General features: G+C 39.5%; 2 protein-coding genes across 2 annotated transcripts; one reads left to right on the top strand and one right to left on the bottom strand.

Moving 5' to 3' along the window:
• Positions 1 to 6: 6 nt before the first annotated feature.
• Positions 7 to 17559, top strand: rgs22 (regulator of G protein signaling 22). The gene is made up of 24 exons (XM_008324123.3): positions 7 to 175; positions 1097 to 1125; positions 1215 to 1277; positions 1351 to 1530; positions 1736 to 1821; positions 2474 to 2658; positions 2732 to 3644; positions 3765 to 3926; positions 4117 to 4306; positions 4883 to 4984; positions 5083 to 5184; positions 6697 to 6891; positions 7159 to 7251; positions 7822 to 7988; positions 8062 to 8221; positions 10107 to 10268; positions 12297 to 12362; positions 12928 to 13086; positions 13364 to 13543; positions 13637 to 13831; positions 13916 to 14035; positions 14344 to 14461; positions 15441 to 15556; positions 17423 to 17559. Exons 1-23 carry the CDS (start codon positions 154 to 156, stop codon positions 15551 to 15553), a joined length of 3762 nt encoding a protein of 1253 aa, XP_008322345.1. The 5' UTR covers positions 7 to 153; the 3' UTR covers positions 15554 to 15556; positions 17423 to 17559.
• LOC103388908 (vacuolar protein sorting-associated protein 13B-like) lies at positions 16694 to 18651 on the bottom strand. The gene is made up of 3 exons (XM_008324122.3): positions 18404 to 18651; positions 18242 to 18322; positions 16694 to 17848 (listed from the first exon to the last, which is right to left on the bottom strand). Exons 1-3 carry the CDS (start codon positions 18596 to 18598, stop codon positions 17600 to 17602), a joined length of 525 nt encoding a protein of 174 aa, XP_008322344.3. The 5' UTR covers positions 18599 to 18651; the 3' UTR covers positions 16694 to 17599.
• Between the last annotated feature and the right edge of the window lie 17 nt (positions 18652 to 18668).

Genomic DNA, 18668 nt, shown 5'->3' with positions numbered 1-18668 from the left:
TTTTTAATGCCAACTGCCATGAAATGTCCCCCCCAACCACCAGAAGAAACGAGCCAATAGAGTAAAGGCCAAGAAGGTAGTAAAGTGACTTTATTTGCTGCCATACAATCCAGACTCCCAGAACACACTGAGGTGTTACTGTCAGAGGTGAACATGTATGCAACAATTTCTATAGGTAAGAATGCCACTGAAAATAAGTATTTTTTACTATCAGAGCCTTAGCACTGACAATGAGACTGTGTTTACACCTACAAAGTGTATCGCAGTAACACCAAGATATAAATTTTTGAAGTTAGATGTCACTGTTTAGTTTGTGCTACAAAGTTCAGCTATTATTATTATTGTTGAGGATTTTGTCGATGTGTGGCTTGCATGCTGCGGCAGAAACAAAAATTCATGATTGAAAGGTATCACTCCTCAGATGTTTCCAGAATTATAAATATAACGTGTTGCAGTGAAAATGGTCACGAATTAAGAGAAATTTAATAGAAATTGATGAGATGAAGAGTCTGCAAAGGCTGAGGGTTTCAAATGTGCAACAAAATCAATGTTCTATAACAAAAGAAATATCTGCCCAACTTTTCAAAAGCATCATCACAAGTCTCCCAATAGTATTGTAGGGTGATGTAAAATACTTTAATAAACTTTGTTTTTACCCATAACCTAGGGTCAATAAAAAGTGTTGTTTAATAAATATGATAAAAACAAAATGGCAAATCACTGAGAAAACAAAAATAGATTTTTTAATTTAATAAACTTACATTTTTATGATTGTGTGTTTACTTGATGTATTTCTACTGTAGTTTTTCCTTCACCAATCCTGCACAAAACATTTCATTGGCCAAAAAACCTAAAACTATAAAAATGTATATTTAATTTTTTAAATATTTTTCTTTAGTGAAGTAGATATATGGTTCCAAAGTGTCCCACAAAGGGCTCTGGTGAACCAGACGTTTTACAGAATCATCTTCTAATCTAATAGATTTGTTTTCAACACATGTTGAATGAATTATTGATGAATTATTCTCCAGATTAACTACACTTTTCAAAGTGCTTAGGTATTGAATTTTAACCGAGTTTTTTGTTGTATTTACAGAGTTGCCACAAATAACTTCTGACAATTTTGTAAGTAAAAGTTTATTTTTCTTATAAAACAATTCTTCAATTTTCAAGGTAACACACCATTAAAAACGATCATATTTATTTTCATACAGGAAGATGCACTCGCATCTGATGACGTTCTGTCACATTTCTTCAACGACTTCTTAAACACACTGGTACTGTAGCTTTACAGCATGTTACGTCACATCACCCAAAGTATTACACCTAACTGATGCCATATTTTCCTAGTGCTTTTCAGAGACTCTACTTTTTAACCAGAACACTGGGGTCTTTGAAGTGGCCAGTGAAGAGGCAGAGTTAATCGCCAGAAAAATCAGATCTGTCCTCCAGGAGACGAAGTCACAGCTCAGCATGGGTGACCCCTCACTGCTGACCATTACCCCTGTGGATAACCGCTACCCTGTCTCTGTGAGAAGACAATAAGTCATATGATTATTCATAGACAAGCCTGATGGCGAAGATAATCAGATGCCTGTATTGCAGTTTATAGCAGACTGTATGTAGTACTGTGACTTGTTGTGCAGTGTGGTGGACCTTAAAACTTTTTGGAAAAAGTTTTGGACATTTCTGTTGTAGAGGATTGACAGGACAAATCTGTCCTATGCTTTTGCAGTGTCTGGACAAAGAACAAGGGCTGGAGTGGATCATGAGTGAAAGGTTGCCATTCTTCCTCCAGAGTGACTGTTACTTTGAGTACAGGTAATACTAATGTTGGCTCATGCGGTATACTTTTGCATTATACATTAAAACTCCAGTAGTATGCATATTTTAAGTTTATATAGAATTTTTATTACATAATTAGGTTTAACTTCGTGTCTTTCCATTCAGGGCAGCAGCATCTTGCATTTGCTCACTTTTCACTTTAACTGATATAACCACTGTGCTTAGCTACTGACCTAAACGCAATTAACTCTTTCCTATGCAATGCATTATATCTTAAATGTGATTATCAGTAAGTATAGTATTTGCAATTTTTTATTTATCAATATTTTTTCCCTTAGCTTCACTGCTATTTTTGCCCTTCTGTTTATTTTTATCCACCTAGTTCCTTATTTATCTGTTGACACTCCATAAGGTCACATNNCTGAGGTCAGGTGACTGACTGTGCTTTTTAACCTACAAACACACATGCCGTGAAAGACAAAAAAAACCAAAAACATTACCTTTAACATTTCTGTTTTATTTTCCTCCTGTTATAATTAGTGTGTATCTTTACCGAGAACAATATGTTGGGTTTTTGTATTTGAAAAGGACTTGTGTCGCACAATCATCCATGTGTTTAAAGTCATTTACACCCAGAGTAAATGTACTACATTCTATATCAACCTTGTAAATGTGTGTCCTTTTTTAGACTTGCCAAATTATTGTGTCGGTGGGAGTCGAGCTTTGGTGTCCAGAGAAGGAAGAGAGGCTCAAGCAGGAGGTCACAGTCAGCCCCACAGTTGGGCATGTCCTCTGAGTTTGTCGGTCAAAGTCATGATGCACCAGATCCTCTGAAGAGATCACATTCTCTGGAGAACATTTCATCTATACAAGGTTCACACTGAAGAGTTCAAGCTTAAAAATGTTTGTCTCAAGAGAAATTTTAATATGTCTTTATCTCTTCCAGGTGTGATGACAAAGCATGACTTTCCATGTCTTTCTGATAAGAAAAAATCCAGTGATACAAAAAACAGGGTGACATTCGCCGACTTTCCTGAGCCAGAGAAAATGACAAGCTTTTCCTCTCGGCCCTCATCGTGCCCTTCCTTCTTTTACGATGAACAAGATAAAACCCAGGAAGTCGGCAGCTCACAGGAGAATTGGAACTTCTGCCTTACAGAGCCTGTAGTAGGTAGCTCGGAGATGGACTTCTTCCAACAGCCCATCACAGACAGCTCGGAGATGGACTTCTTCCAACAGCCCATCACAGANNNCCCATCACAGACAGCTCGGATGGACTTCTTCCAACAGCCCATCACAGACAGCTCGGGGATGGACTTCTTCCAACAGTCCATCACAGGCGGCTCAGAGATGGATTTTCTTAATCAAACTATCACAGGCGGTTTGGAGATGGATTTTCTTAATCAGACTATCACAGGCGGTTTGGAGATGGATTTTCTCACACAGTCCAGCAGCCAGTACTGTGAGCCCTCTGAACCACAGCTGGAGTTTGCACCTGCCAGTTTAGTTAAACAATTGAGCACAATGGATGATGTGTGCCAGGGAAACATATTTGGCTGTTTCAACATACCAGGCGAGCAGACAAACTTTACCACTAAAGAAAAATTGTGTGAATTCAAAGGTCTTGGAGAGGAGCAGGAGTCACAGTTGGCTGAGAAGAAAACAGATGAGAGAACCTGGAATATAGACCTGGGAAACGTCTGTGACATTTGTCATCCTGGTACATGTTACCAGGAAAATAAACCAGGTTTAGACGAGTTTAAAGAGTTTTTGCAAGGAACCACAGGAGAAAAATTACTTAGTCTGTGGATGGATATAGAAAAACTGAAATCACTACAGGACACCGAACGAAAGAACAGGTGAGCAACTGTCTCCTTCAAAGATCTGACAAATTTTTCTCTTTGGTGTTAAACCAGTATATCATAGACATCATTTTGTTTAAATCAGTATTCAGTGTGTGATGTGGTGTTTCGTTTCAGATTTTTGGTCCTGATTAGGAGCAGATACCTACTCAGCAGCAGTCACAGCAGCCTTAACCCCGAGCTGCTCTCTACACTTGGGCTAAAGACTTCCCCCTGCTGGACAGAGGAGAAATTACGTTCAGTTCAACCCTGCCTCACAAAGGACCTGCTTCACTATTGGTGACTATTCAGCTTTTAACCTGAATTTAACTATGTTTGTGGAAATCTGTATAATTTAGTCCTTTTAAGTAGTTTAGAGAAGTTACACTTTTACCATTACAGATACTGTACTACCCTGTTTCATACAAAGTACAAGCATTGATATGAGACTATGAAAGTGAAAAAAAAGTGTTTCTTTTTTTTTTTTAAGGGCTCCACGATTCTGGACTTCTGAAGCAGCTGAAGAAGATCATGAAGATCAACATAACAGGCTGTGGACAGAATTGTGGAGTGCGCCTTCATTGGTCAGACAACCACGCTGTGACAGTTCCACTGTGCCTCACATTTCAGACACCTCCTTGACCCAACCCTCCATTCCTGCCCTTTTAGAAGAGGACATGGTGGGTGTACGAGTCTCCTCAATTTGTCTTTTTCATTTTCCATCAATCAGACATAAAATTAAGGAAATGTTTGGTATAATGTATAGGAGCAAACAGAGAAACACAGAACCTTTGCAACCTGCCAAATACTTACTGGAACAGACTCTTTATAATGATATTTACCTTGCAATTTGACATTTTGTTTGTAAAAAAAAAGGTTCTTAGTTATTGTAATGCAACTATTCAAAGTTCTTTCCATCTCAGAATGAGTGCAATTAAAACAATTATTGGAAATTTAAGTAGATTTTTCATGGTTAAAAAATCCTTCAAAAATAATATGCACCACCATTAACTTCTCAAGTCATTTAATTGTAGTCCATCTTGTAAAAAAGGCAAACAAACACAAAGTACACCAGAAGATCAGGCAACATGTGCCATAATACAGTTTTAGGATTTTACATTGACTCTGAATGTTTTTAAATTGGTATCCTGGCCATTTATTTTCTCGTGTCAAGGCTTAGACTGTATCTCAAACTGAATGGTCACTGCCTGTCATTGTTCCTTCCTCTGATGATATAAACAACATTATGTTCTCAGGCACAGGAAAATGAAAGCATGGAAAAGATGTCGCATGCTTTGTTTGTGGAGTCACGCACCGGATCCTATTTCACACACTTTTGTGTGCAGTCCGGAAACCAGGTACAAATACACCTACAATACAATGTTCACTACGATATGTTATGGATGCTGCTTGGCACAGTGGTGGATAAACAAGTGAAAACTGTCTCCTGTCTCAGCTGTGGGTGAATGCAGTTTACTTCTGGACTGACCTGCAGCACTATCATGAGCTCTTCTACCAAGATGGTCTGGATCCGTACAGAGTGCAGAGGGTGGCCCAGGTCAGTGCAAAGTACATACACACACATACACTTCATGTTGAGTTTGGTCCCTTTTTTCCCCTTTTTTTTATATTACATTACATTCATTGTTATACATTTTCAGTGCCTTTTTGTATTTTGAATGTAGTTTTTTATGTTAACCACTACTCTGGGGCATTGTTCTCAGCTAAAGAGTCCAATAAAAATTTGGTGGTGATTGATAGTTTTTGTGTTAGTTTAAGAGCAGTTAAAACAGGCCGGTCAAATTTGAACAAGAACACTAAAGTCAGGGGTGTGGGGTGAACAAGACAGGAGGGTTAAGGATAATGAGTGCATATTAAGTCATTTTTGAAAAACTTTTATTTTTGAAAACTTTTTCAGGAAATTATCAGTATAGTATTTTATTGTGATCAAAAGTTGGCATATCAAAAAATTATATATTTTCTGAATTTTAACCACAGAAATTGACATAGCTAATTATTTTAAGGCAAATTAGTGCATTTTTAGTCATTTTTGAGAAACTTTTATTTTGAAAACTTTTTCAGGAAATTATTAGTATAGGATTTTAGTGTGATCACATTAAAAAAACACACGCACACACAGTATCTACTTTTCATCTTAGAAATTTTGAGCAATAAAAGACACATTTTTTTCCTTTGTTTTTATTTAAAGAAAATGGGGAAAACAACTCAGGCATCTGAACTCTACTCGCTTCCTGATACTTTTTAGTATATTGGTTTTTTTCTGTCACAAAACAATTTTTTTGGATCACATCATGGCCATTAGAAGTGAAAAAAAAAACATTACTTCAGAAGATAAACTGTCCATGGTTTTATATTTTTGAATTTCCACCAAAGCCAACTGTACAATGTCAAGTTAATTTTATGTAGTAAAAATAAAGAGGTACAATATATTCCAGTGAAATCATATCTTTGTGGAAAATAGGTTAAAGCCAACACAACTGCAATTATGGATTATTAACATAGTCTTCTACAAAAAAAGGCAAATCACACTCCTTAATCACAACACGGTTGTTGTAGAAACAAAACTGCCAAAAGAATAAAAAAAGGCAATGTCTTGTAGTAGTTAAAAGTGTTTTGCTCACATGTGCACCTGACCTCGCTGCAAGCTCCATTAGTGCTGCCTCTCCCATTCTCTGCACTGCTTCTCTACCCCTCACTAAGCAAAAAGATTTAAACCCTCATAAAATCAAGTGAGTCAGATCAACCCCGTGGGGTCTGCTGCACCAGTTTATTCAGCCAGAACCACTCTGTCTAACTACAGCTGCAGGGAGAAAAACAGAGCGGTGTGATCCAGAATACCTCACAGGGAAACCTTTTTCTCTTCAATTAATCTTTGGGGCATTTAGATGATCTTCTCATCGTTCTGTAGTCAGTAAAGTTCAAGACTAACATTTATCTGATGGGAGGTCACATCAGCACTGATGTGTGAATGCTAGCATTGAGAGCAGTGTGGGAGTGGGGTCATGGAGGAATAATGTTTCCTGTACATGATCACTCTTCATGCCTGCAGCTCCTCTTCACCACATATTTGTACACCTATGCTGGGAGAAGCATCGGCGTGGATGAAGAAGTCAGAAGGAAGGTGCAGGAACAACTGAAGCCAGCCTTTGAAGAGCTGTTTGACAAAGCTGAGGAGCACACCCTGAACATCCTACTGGAGCCGTGGGTGCTCTTGGTCAGCAATGACCAGGAGTCTTTTCAGAAGGTAATCTTAGGGCACAGACAGCCAATTGAACTTCAAATATGATGATTTAATGAGTAACAAGAAAACATCACAAGTTCAAATCAAAAACCTTCAATGTCAAAATCAACATTCAGAGAAACCACAGAGATGTTTATCCCAAATGTTTAAATAGTCTTTTCCATGTGTCTATTATTTTCCAGATTCATATTTTTGTCTGGAAATATATCTGCCTCGGTTATAATATTATAATCCACCTCTTCCATTTGGCCTTACTGTATGACCCTCCAGGTGCAGTTATATGAGGAGACGCATGAGGTGATTGGTGAGGAGTACAGGGAGCTGCAGACTGCTCTGGAGGAATCAGAGCGCCGATTGAGAGAGGTCAGTCAGTAGCTGCTTAATTAATTAATGAATTAGTCTTTTTAGACAAAAAATACAATTGTCTGTAATAACTGCAGATCAACCCTCTCCTGTAGGATGAATAACAATTAATTTGAGAGAGAGCCAGTGATAGGCAGAATCACTTTAAAAATATTTAAACAAATTATTGGGTTGGATTACAAATTTTAATAAGATTGATTATAATCACTGTGGATTAATCATGATTAATTAATTCTGTAGTGCGTGTATATATTATAATATATATACTGTATATATAATATTAGCGTAGGTTATTTTTCACATCCTGAATTAAGGCAGTGGTGGGTTGGTAGTTAAGGAAGCGGACTTGGGTCCGGAAGTCTTCAGATTCAAGTCCACCAGCTGCCAAGTTATCACTGAGGTGCTCTGAGCATGGCATCGTCCCCACACACTGCTCCCTGGGCGCTTAAAAGCTGCCCACTGTTCACTTTGGTGATGGGTTAAAAGCAGAGGTCACATTTGGTTGTGTGCAGTGGTGTGCTGTGTCACAAAGACAAGTAGTTCACTTTCCTTTACTTACTGCTTCAACAGGCTCTCTCCCTGCCCTCTGTGGGTCCTGTATCTTTAAAAGACCCCCATTTGTCTGAGTCCTGGTCTAGAGTACCTCAACGGTACCAAGGTTACAGTCTTGATGCTTTACTTCGTCACCGCCATGAGCCTGGATATTTCATGGTTTTCCTCCAGGAGCATGACGCCAGGTAACATATATGACATGTACTAAAAATGTGCCAAATAAAGTGCATTTAACGAAAAATTAATGTTTTTGCACAGTATTCACATGGAATGCTTTGGAGATTTGGAACAGTACAGGAGAAGTCGTGAAGATGCGCTTGTCAAGAAAGAAAGGTCTGTCCAGATTGCAACCAAATACCTCAACAGGATGTACTTCTTTGGTCCCAACAGCCCCGCCACAGTGCAACAACAGGATGAGGTACAGTACACCAGAAACACAATACAAACCACAAAATGTTCAACTGTATCAGCATACACCAGTTTAGTATAAAGGAGTCTGAGACAGAGCCCAACAATCACATGACTAGAGCCATGTTATGGGCTCTGTCCACATGCGATGGACAGAGGTTGCACAGTTTCCCAGCTCTGGCCTCCTGCTGTTCTCATGTTGACAGTTCTGACAGCAGACTGTCGCTGCAGCACAGAGATGACAGGGCATGGTTAGAATTAAAACCAGAGGTAGGAGGATTTGGATGGAGGAGAGAACATGATGATAATTTACCACTAGGTAGCCTATTAGAGGATTGTAGGTTTGAATCCTGCAATGGTCGGCTCTGCTGCATTGAGCAAGTGCCAAAATTCCATGCTCCTTCACGAGTGCTTAAATGCAGAGAAAAAAGTTTGTTAGGAGTATATGTCTAACTGTATGTACAATGAGACTAAGGCCAATTCTATATTTTATTGTACCTAACCTAAAATCTGATGCAATTTATAGTCTGAGATTAGTTCCTGGGATTTTGGGTCAGAGCAGGACTACTTATAGTAATGATTTATTTGCATTTTCAGACCTGTGCTTCTTCTGTATTATGTTGCATTTAAACCTGATTTGGTAATTTCCTCAAAACTGTCGAAGTTACAGACATCCCTGAGCTGGAATCTGTTTTTTTAATCACTCCTAACTGGAGAGATAAAAAGCTACAGTTATATAAAAAATCTTCAAAAGCTTCATTCTTGTGGATTTCCATAGAGCAGTGTTTCCCAGAGTTTGTTGAGTCACTGCTTATATTTTACATTAGAAAACCCAACCAAAATACCACACAAAGTATATGTAATGACCTGTAATGATCTCCTAGTTTCTAGCAGTCATGCCTGAAAAGCCAGGGTTGCCTATTGTAGATAGGTTGGGGGAAATGAGAGCAGGGCTGAAATAACTATAATTATTTAGAGTAAATAAATTGTAGTTTTTGGACTAATTATCTGAAATTGGATAATTTTCCACAGCACACCTGATAATGCCTCATGGCACAGAACAGTGCCTGGGAGGAATGACAACATGACACTACCACACTAGGTTGTGGCAGTACTGGCTCTCCTTCCTTAGTAAACAAGCTACCAAAAAATGTGTGCATCAATATGATAACATACAAATAAGTCCTTATTAAACTGTTACAAATAAGCTTAGGTCAAAGATTCAGGTGATCATACTGAATTGTTGACTTATACTAAACTCTGGTTTGTAGCCTGATCTTTGTCATTTGTCATCCTCATCTCATAAATACGATCAAAAAGTCACTATGAGGCAGCAGTTTAATGAGGATGCAGATTCTGGGCCTCCTAACTCAGTGGGATGTGGTCTGGCTGCTGTTCTGACATCACAGAGTTGGTTCTCGTCTGCGTGAGATCTGTACAGACTGACAGCTTTATTGCTCTGGCCCTTCACTTTCTCAATCTCTCCATCATCCAGTCTCAGACTGCATCCCTTTCATCTCCTTACTTTAGCTCCAGTACCGCGACTGGTTCTCATTTCTTAAGCCTTTGTATGAGCGAGTGCAAGCACACATGCATGTCTTTTTGCGTGCAGAATGAAATGAGAGAAAAATGTATAAGAAAAATAAAAAAGGAGAGTGTGGTCAGAGTGATGTTTGAGGAGAGAAAGCAGACGGGGGAGATGAAGAGAACAGCAGGGATCAGCAGGAGGAGAACAGTTTTTAATCCACTGTCTCAGTGTAGGCAGTTTATCCCTCACCTCATGTTTTCTTCCAATATATTAATCTTTTATACACTTCAGTCCAGTCTCAAACAAATCTGTGTTCCAGCTCTGTGCATCTTCTGAAGCCTTCATTCTTCTTCTCTTCTCTCTGTAGGTCTTTGACCTGACTGGTGGACCAGACAAACTGAAGTTTGAGAGTCTCACAGTTGAGGCCGCAGAAATGGTTCAGGAAATCGTCAAGAATTACATTGAGAAAGTATGGCTGCCCCAGTTCTTGTCCTCACCAGAGTTTATAGCAAGACACAAACAACCTGAGGTATGCAGACCCTTTCACTGTACTTTTAGAATATGAATAAGAACACAGTCGAACTATTGATCCATTGTCATTTAAATTCCTGGGGATAAATTTAATGTAATCGTGTGTTTTACGTTTGTAAGTTCTTGCACACTCAACCTTAATCCCAATTGTATTGACCTTAGTAGCTAAGGTTAACATATATGGTTGTGACTCTGTTAGTGATTAAATCCTGCCTATGGCTGGGCTGTAAACACGCAGTGTGTTCATCATCATAAACGCTTGCAGTTCATCAGCGCTGTCTCCCACAGACACCACTGTGTCTGTGTTTAAACCTGCATCCAAACTATTGACGCTGCCATGAGGTTTCTGCAACGGTTAATTTAACAGAGATAAAAATCATTAGTGGTCAGACACACCCAGAGCCTGTGAACTGTCACTGCAGGGAGGGATGATACTGCTGTCGCAACTTATATAAGTGGAATGATTTGATGCTTAATGCAATTTTCTTGAGGTTTTCATGTTAATTCCCAATCAGTTTAACGTGATTCAGTTCAGTATATGTTGCTGTAATGTGTCCGCATTTCTATACATAGAGCATTTTCAACAGAAATATTATAATAAGTGAATTGTGTTTAGCTTTTTTTACTTTGTGACCAACCATAACAAAAAGGCAGTAGGTTTATCACTATCACTAATGTAGTACTCAGTTACTGGGAAATAACCAGCACAGAAACAAATTGGCTTCAAAATGTATTTGAGGTTTTTTTTTTTGGGGGGGGAGGGCGGGGGGGTGGAGGCGGCTGATTGGTTGAGCCACCTTACTAGGCTACAGAGGACACTACAAAGACACTGAGAACAGTCCATTCAAATCTAAGATGTCTACCATGAATTACTCCTCTGGTAAATGGAGCAGACCCAGAGTAATAAACTCACTGCCTCCTCAGATTCTGTAATATGTTATGTTGATAATTTGATCCAATGTCATGAGCCAAAATCATTCTTGATAACAAACTGTAACTAACAGTTACATCTTTCAAGTTCACCCCTCCTTCTCCCAAGTGAGTCAGGGACCCCACAGTGGTTTACCACAATAGATTTAATGATCATTTCACAACTGTCTACATTCTCTTACTCTCCCCGTGGTTCTCTTCTTCATCTGAACTGTTTTCTACAGTGTTAGTGTCACCTGAAATACACACTGGCTAATTTGGCTGTTAGTGCTCATCTATCACCTGTCCACAAATAGGTGAGGCCCCTGCCTAATAGGTGTAGATTAAAAAAAAGGCTTATTTCTTAGAAATTAAGAAACTGACCTCTGAGTCACAGGTTGCAGACTGGTTTCGCTGAAATGAGATAGGGTTGTCCCATACACATATAAACATGGACTTCACAAGAGCTCCTTTCAGGAAGTCAATTCTGTTAAATATAACAGCACAGAAATATGTATGTACAATTAGTAAGTTAACGTACTGGCCTTTCTGATGATGGCAAGAATAGTAGTACTATTTCTCATATCTATTGTTCCCAGAGTAAATGCTACTGTTAGCAACAATGCTAATGTCTATTGACCCTGATAGTAGGCAGTCATGGGAAATAAGACCCATCTGCCATGTGAGAAACCGCAGCCTCTCTCAGGTTGCCTCATTAAGTGTCAACAGAACCACAGTGTGTCCTGCTGCTTTACCTGGAAATGTTATCACTTCTCTAATGATTGTTCACAATGGTTCTGTCAGTAGGAGGAGAGAGGTAGAGGTAGATTACAGTAACACTTAGCAGGTGTAGGTAAGTGAGAGGTGAGGAGGACAGTTAGGAGGTGAAGACCAGGACAGAGGAGTTTCAGGGCTGGGAGGCAGATGTGATATTGGAGAGGTAAAGAGGAGAGTGCAGGAGTGAGATCACACTGAGTGAGGGTAAAGGTAAAAAGCAGTCACAGCTTAAGTTACAGGGCAGAGTGTTAAGAACAGAGCAGTTGGAGAGGTGCTCAGTGTCTTTGTCAATCCAAGTGCAATCTGTCTCTGACTTTATTTGTCTCTCTCTGCTCTGCAGTACCAGCCTTCAGGAAGACGCCCAGTGCGCCGTCGTAGACGCAAAACTAAAAGAAAAGTCTTTAAGGTAAGAAGGAATCCTCCTGTGAATGAAGAGAAATGAGGCATTTCCTGGACTGAAAGCATGTGTGAGTCAGTTCATGACTTGGCTTCAAGCACAGTCTTTGTCAAATGCCATTTTGGCCTTGTGGTTATTTTTTCCAAATTGGATCCAGGATAAATAAGATTAAAGCATCAGCATTTCTAACCTTCAGCTAATAGGCTTTGGAGGCTTTTCCATGCAGCTTTCCCTCAGCTCCACAGTAAAAGTATGGATATAAAGCATGAGCGTTTCTCATGATTACAGGAAGGAGTTTTCCTGCATGATTGTGACTCTTGTCTTTATGATCATGATGTCATCACTGGCAGAGAGCAGGTTTTCTCAATGAATGAGAATCATTACCAGTTATCTATGAGCTACGGCTGTAGCTTGGAGGTCTAAGATCTGCATTTGTCAGACCACACGCTGCTTTGTATTTATTTTTAATATGTCTACACACCTGTGATCGGTTCCTCTCAGTTTTTTATGTTTCTATTTTCTTTAAGCAGCTTTGCCAACAGCTCACCATGTCCTCTGTATTTCCCTCCTGCAGCCTGACGTTCTGTGGATGAGTTCCTCCAGAGAGATCCTGGAGTTCCGGCAGCTCTTACTCAACCCTGTCACATGTACACAGTTCCAGCACTTTGTCTCCCTGAAGGAAGGCTTCCTGGAGAATGACCTGCTCTTCTGGCTGGAGGTCCAGCGGTACAAGGTACAAATCAAAATGGTGTTGATCTTTGACAAGCTGTCGTGTTCAGTAAGTGTCGATCCAAATGACAAACATGTACTTCAGGAACAGTTCTCTAGTTCTATTAGAAGAGGTTGACAGCTTAACTTTGATTATGATGTGATGATGACAAAGATGGGATAAAACAGGAGTTTAATATTCAGTTTTCTTTCATCAGATTATCTGAGAAATAGAGAAGAAGAATAAACTAGTCATTCTGTATCAGTAATGTCTGCACTCTTCTTCTTTTTCTCCTCTGAAGGACCTCTGTCATTCCCACTGCTCTGATACAGTCATTGAGCAGAAGATCACCACCATCATTGACTGTTTCATTGACTCATCAATGCCACCTGAGCTGAGGATAGACATCACTCCTGAACAGGCCCAGAACATCCGAGAGAAGCGTCATGAGATTGGACCTTACATCTTTAGAGAAGCACAGGTTCTCTGTGTTAACTGTGTGTGTGATAGAATAATTTGACTTATTTGCTTTTAATTGCGTGTCCTAACGTCAACATGCTCTGTTTCCCTGTAGCTGTCAGTGTTCAGTGAACTGCTAAAGTTCTGGCCCAAATTTCAAGAGCTGAGCAAAAGTGTCAAGAAGAGTCACCTCCTTCCTCTGCTGCAGCAGAAACGAGTCAAACACAGAGCCAGAGTGCGACGTGAAAGAAGGAGAGATGAGGAGGTGGAACAGGAAGTAGAAGACGACGAGAGGCGAAGGAAGGCCCTGGTGAGAGGAATTAGCCGAGATGATTAAAGTCTACATTGATGATGTTGTTCAATTTTGTTTGTTCTTTCACATTGTGCTGTGCAGCAAGAGTGGGACGCACAAGAGTCTGACAACTCTGACAGTGACATGGACGACTCTGAAGAACAAGATGGAAAAAAAAGAGACTGGACATGGCAGACAGCGCTGCTGTCTCCAACACAACCGGTGAGGAGCACTGCTGTTGTGATGGGACACAATCATGTGGAAGTTAAATTCTGTCAGAGTTTATAAAATATTTAGTATATCGTATATATTAATATATTTATTATATATATAATATATTAATATATAATATGTAATATATTATTACACTTAAATGATCTTTATTATACAGATTATGGAGGTAATTAGAAAAAAAAGATAATAAAAATAAAAAGATAAATGTTATCATTAATTAATTATTAAATACGACATAGACAAAAACGCTACAGCACATGTTCCATTTACATCCTTTGGTGGATTTTGTCCCTCAGATGTCTTGGTCCTACTCCAAGTACATGGCCACTCTGAAGAAACAGGAGCTGCAGCTGAATAAAAATAAGAAGGCCAACAAGAAGGCTCTGCTCGAGACCTCCATCTCCACTGTCTCAGGTACACACACACACACACACACGTGGGATTTTGTTCATAGACATTAATACACTTCTTTGCCCCATACCTGCAAAATGTCCCCAATGACACAATTAGGTTTTTTTTTTTTTTTCAAAACACTGTCCCCAAACATACAAAGATGCGAACACAAGTTTGATAGTATTCTTGTGTTTTACTGTATGTAGTATTTTCAGGTATGTGTTGGTCATTCCCAAGCATGTGGCACCATCTCTGTCTTCCCAGCAGAGGGCGCTTCCAGTATAGTTGGCCTAGGATCAAAATGGCCTATGGTTTTAAAGTTTGACATTTTGGAATTGTTTTTAAACAAAGACAACATATCAATGTAAATGTTTAAGGTTTGATTTTATTGTCTAGGTTTGTTTGTTTTTCCTGGTTTGATCAAACTCCCACGTCAGTCTTTTCCACTGCTCTCTGCTGTGAAAGAGCTCTGAGTTAATTTAGGAAACATTGAAGCAGTAAAATGAAGGTGTCCCCACAGTACATTTTACAACTCAATTTTCAACGGCTGTGATATTACTCCACAACTGAGGCCAGGATATTGTCAATACTGCCCACCCCCCTCTCCACATGTCAAACTGTGTCTCATTTTATTGACCTGCAGCCAAAGCAGCCACTTCAGTCTGTCCATTAAGTGTCAATGTTGTGTGCAGGAGTTAGTCAGAGTTCACATTGTGTGGACATGTTAATGAAGCGTGCTTTATGATTAATGAAGACGACGGGAAATGAAGCAGAGTGCAAACAGTGTTTTAATGAAAGGACAGAGAAGAGAATTAGAAAGACAGACCAAAACTGTTCCATGGTGAACGCATTACAGAACATGTGGGACAACAGGCAGAAAATGTTGGGCTACAACAATATATAACAAAAAAAAGTTTCATATCACAAGGAAATCAGTGAGCAGTTAATCTAATGGTCTACATGTCTCTCTCCATCCCACTCCATCTTGCTCTTTTCTCAGACGACTCGTCTTTCACCAGCTTCAGGACAGTAGAGAGTGCCGTCAGTCGTAAACGGTCACAGCGCTCACCCAAACTGAACAACAAGCCAGGAAACACGGGCAGCAGGAAGTGAACGGTATTTGTTCAACTTTACATTCACATTTATAAAAGAAACATATTTCCAGAAACGTTTGTACTCTGTCTAAAAGCACAATGAAAAGGTTAGATGTGTAAATCTGAGGCTCAGCCAAAAAAATAGAGAAAGAACTTGAGTGATTTGACTGAACAACTTCATTCTGTTTGTTAAACATGTTCAAACACAGTCACTGATCCTTTAACTCAGTATCAGCTGGGACAGAGACACGTGTACTTCCCTGTCACAGTCCATTTTCTTTGAATTTCACCCATTGCGATTGTTTAACTGAAGTGTATTACTTTTTCTCACCAACTATTTGGGTTGTGGTCAAGGCATCCGTTTCTCTATTATTGCCACAACAGCAAAGTCATACAAGTTTAATATATATTATATATTCTGAGCTTTTGTTATAGTTTTTGAAATGTACCAACTTTTCATCAAGCACTGTAACGACACAGTGTTGATGTCTTCTAAGTTAAGACTGAACTGTCAAATCTAATCCAATTGTTGCCGTAGATTTTCAAGTTTCACATCCACACAATAATAAGACAATATTGACAGACTTTTTTATTTGAATAACTTTATTTAAACAAGTTTCAGATTTTTTCAATAAACATGAAAGGCAACAGACCTTTACATTAAAGTGAAAAGTCAGACATTGGCATCAGTGTCTGGTTAGAAAACTACTAAGTTATATCTTAATAAAAAAAAGTGTTTGGTTGACAGCTGGGAATTTATCAAAATCTCTATCAACATGGTCTAAATATTGCACTTAACCAGAGTCAGGAGACAGTAGTTGTAGAACAGGGGTGGACAATTAGGTCCACTAAGGGCTACAGTGGCTGCAGGTTTTTGTTCTAACCAAGCAGTAGCACACCTGACATGGCTTAATTAATCAACTGCTATGAGTCTTCAGACAGTTGATTGGTCAGTCAGTGTGTTCTGGATAGGTTGGAAGAAAAACCTGCAGCCACAGTAACCCTTTGTGCCCAGGTCTGCTGTAGGACGGAGTAAACAGACCTGTCTGTAACAGTGAGGAGGTTTCACACTGACAGATTAAAATAATCCTTCCTCCACATGTCATGTAGTGCTGACTAAAGTGTAAATGTCAGATCATAAGGGAATGCTTGTGTCTGTCAAACTGATGTCACATCTATTTGATTTTATATCTATCTAGATCGATGGCTCTAGAAGAGTTATTCTAGATGTATCCAGAAAAAAAGATTACACCAGAAACCTGTCCAGACAAATCCTGCCCCCCCCCCCCCCAGATTAGTTCTTTCTAGATCTATCTAGAAAGAGCCAAAGACATTTTAGATAAATCCAGAAAGACTTAGCCTATAAGTTCTTCTGAGTTTATCTGGACAGAAATACATTTTCTAATATTTTCTAGACTATATTGTTCTGGATAAATCTGGAAAAGCTTTATCAAGATATAAGTCTAGAAAGATAGATCTATATATAATATACATACATACAGTATATAACCAATAAAATATATTTAAATGGTAAAAAATGTATTTCCTAACTTTTTTTTTGTTTAGAAAACATTACAGTGTTATCCATTGTTAAGGCTAATCACATCGGTATTTGGCTACAACCACACTTCTGTTTTATCTTTTAATTGATGTCTTTAAATTCTGACACCAGTGGAAACCACAGAGGTACTGTTTTTCCAAGAGTGCAACAACCAAGGACTGTGACAAACAGTATTTACAGTGGCTGTGTGGACTCTGTCCTTGTTGTTACTCTGTTAACATCTATCAATTGTAATGCAGTTAATCTGTACGTTGTTTTAATATATTTGATCTGACAGGAATTAACCAGCTTTAACTTACATTTAATCTCTTCATTTATTCCCCTCAGAATGCTGTTAGTACCATGGACCTAAACCTTGCCTTGGTTAAAGCTGTTTGTTTACTTCTGGAGGAAAAGCACTTTGTGACAAATCAACAAGTCAAGGCCAACTGAACCAAGTGAGACTGGATGAGATTCTTATCCAGAAAAACATTAGTGTGGATGTAGCCCCTGACAGGAAGTTTATCAGTGGAACCCGATGCGCAGAGCCCTACTCTTCACCATGTTAAACTTACTGACAAACACCTTGGAGAACGCAGGATCTACCAGGTAGCGGTAGGACTTGCAGGCAGAAGGTGGAGGCTCAGCGAGAGTCACCGGAGGCTGCAGCTGGAGAGACGCAACAGACGGAGAAAGGAATTGGGAGGCTCTGATCACGTAATCCACCAGACGTCGATACTGCAGCTCTGACAGGCGCTCACGAACACCGTCCCCCTGAGACCGAGACACACAGGATTATTACTACCACTGTGGCAAACTGCAGGTGGTTTCTATACATGTGCAATCAAGTACACAGTGTGTGGGATGATGGGTAAAAGCTTTGTTGTCCTGGAAACCAACCAATGACTAATGAAGAGTTGGACTGACCGGTGGTGATTGTTGTCATCACCACTCACATGATGTACATGTAGCATGAGCACCTGTACTAATGTGGAAATAATGCAGTTGTGAAGATCAAAACATTTAGAAATAAATGTTTTGAAAGGAATGACTTTACCTCACCTTTTTGATGTGTTTTGGCTCTTCAAGTAGAAGAATAAGGAGGTCAATAAGGATTATTCTAAATAATGTTAACTGTCTCGTTTATTTGCTCAGTGTCAGCCTCACCTCTGTGTCACTGGAGACTGTCTGCTGCTGAAGTGTGAGGCTGAGTTCGGCTTCCTGACCTGGTTCCTGCTGACACTCCACCTGCAGAGGAACGGGAACATTAAGTACTGCATAACACAGCAGCGTACCAAGACTCCTGAGGGGTGTTCTACTGTCTAATACCTCTGTGATGGGAAAAGCCTGCTGCTGTGTGTCCTCACTGAGACTGACCACAAACAGAACCTCAGAGGTCAGCAGCAAACACCCGGCATGTTCCTGACCTGAACCACTCACGATGGTCACCTCCAGGGCCATGTGGAGCTCTGGTCTTCCCAGAGATTGGAGCATCTTCCTGTGATCAGAGAGGAAAGTAAACATGAGAAATGAGCCTTACTATTATGAAAAAATGCAAAAAAATAACAACTTCCAGAAATGCCTTAAAATGCAA

This window comes from Cynoglossus semilaevis, chromosome 13 (assembly GCF_000523025.1).
Source record: "Cynoglossus semilaevis isolate Cse_v1.0 chromosome 13, Cse_v1.0, whole genome shotgun sequence".
In the NCBI taxonomy this organism is placed as follows: domain Eukaryota; kingdom Metazoa; phylum Chordata; class Actinopteri; order Pleuronectiformes; family Cynoglossidae; genus Cynoglossus; species Cynoglossus semilaevis.
This window is presented reverse-complemented; position numbering and strand designations above follow the sequence as displayed.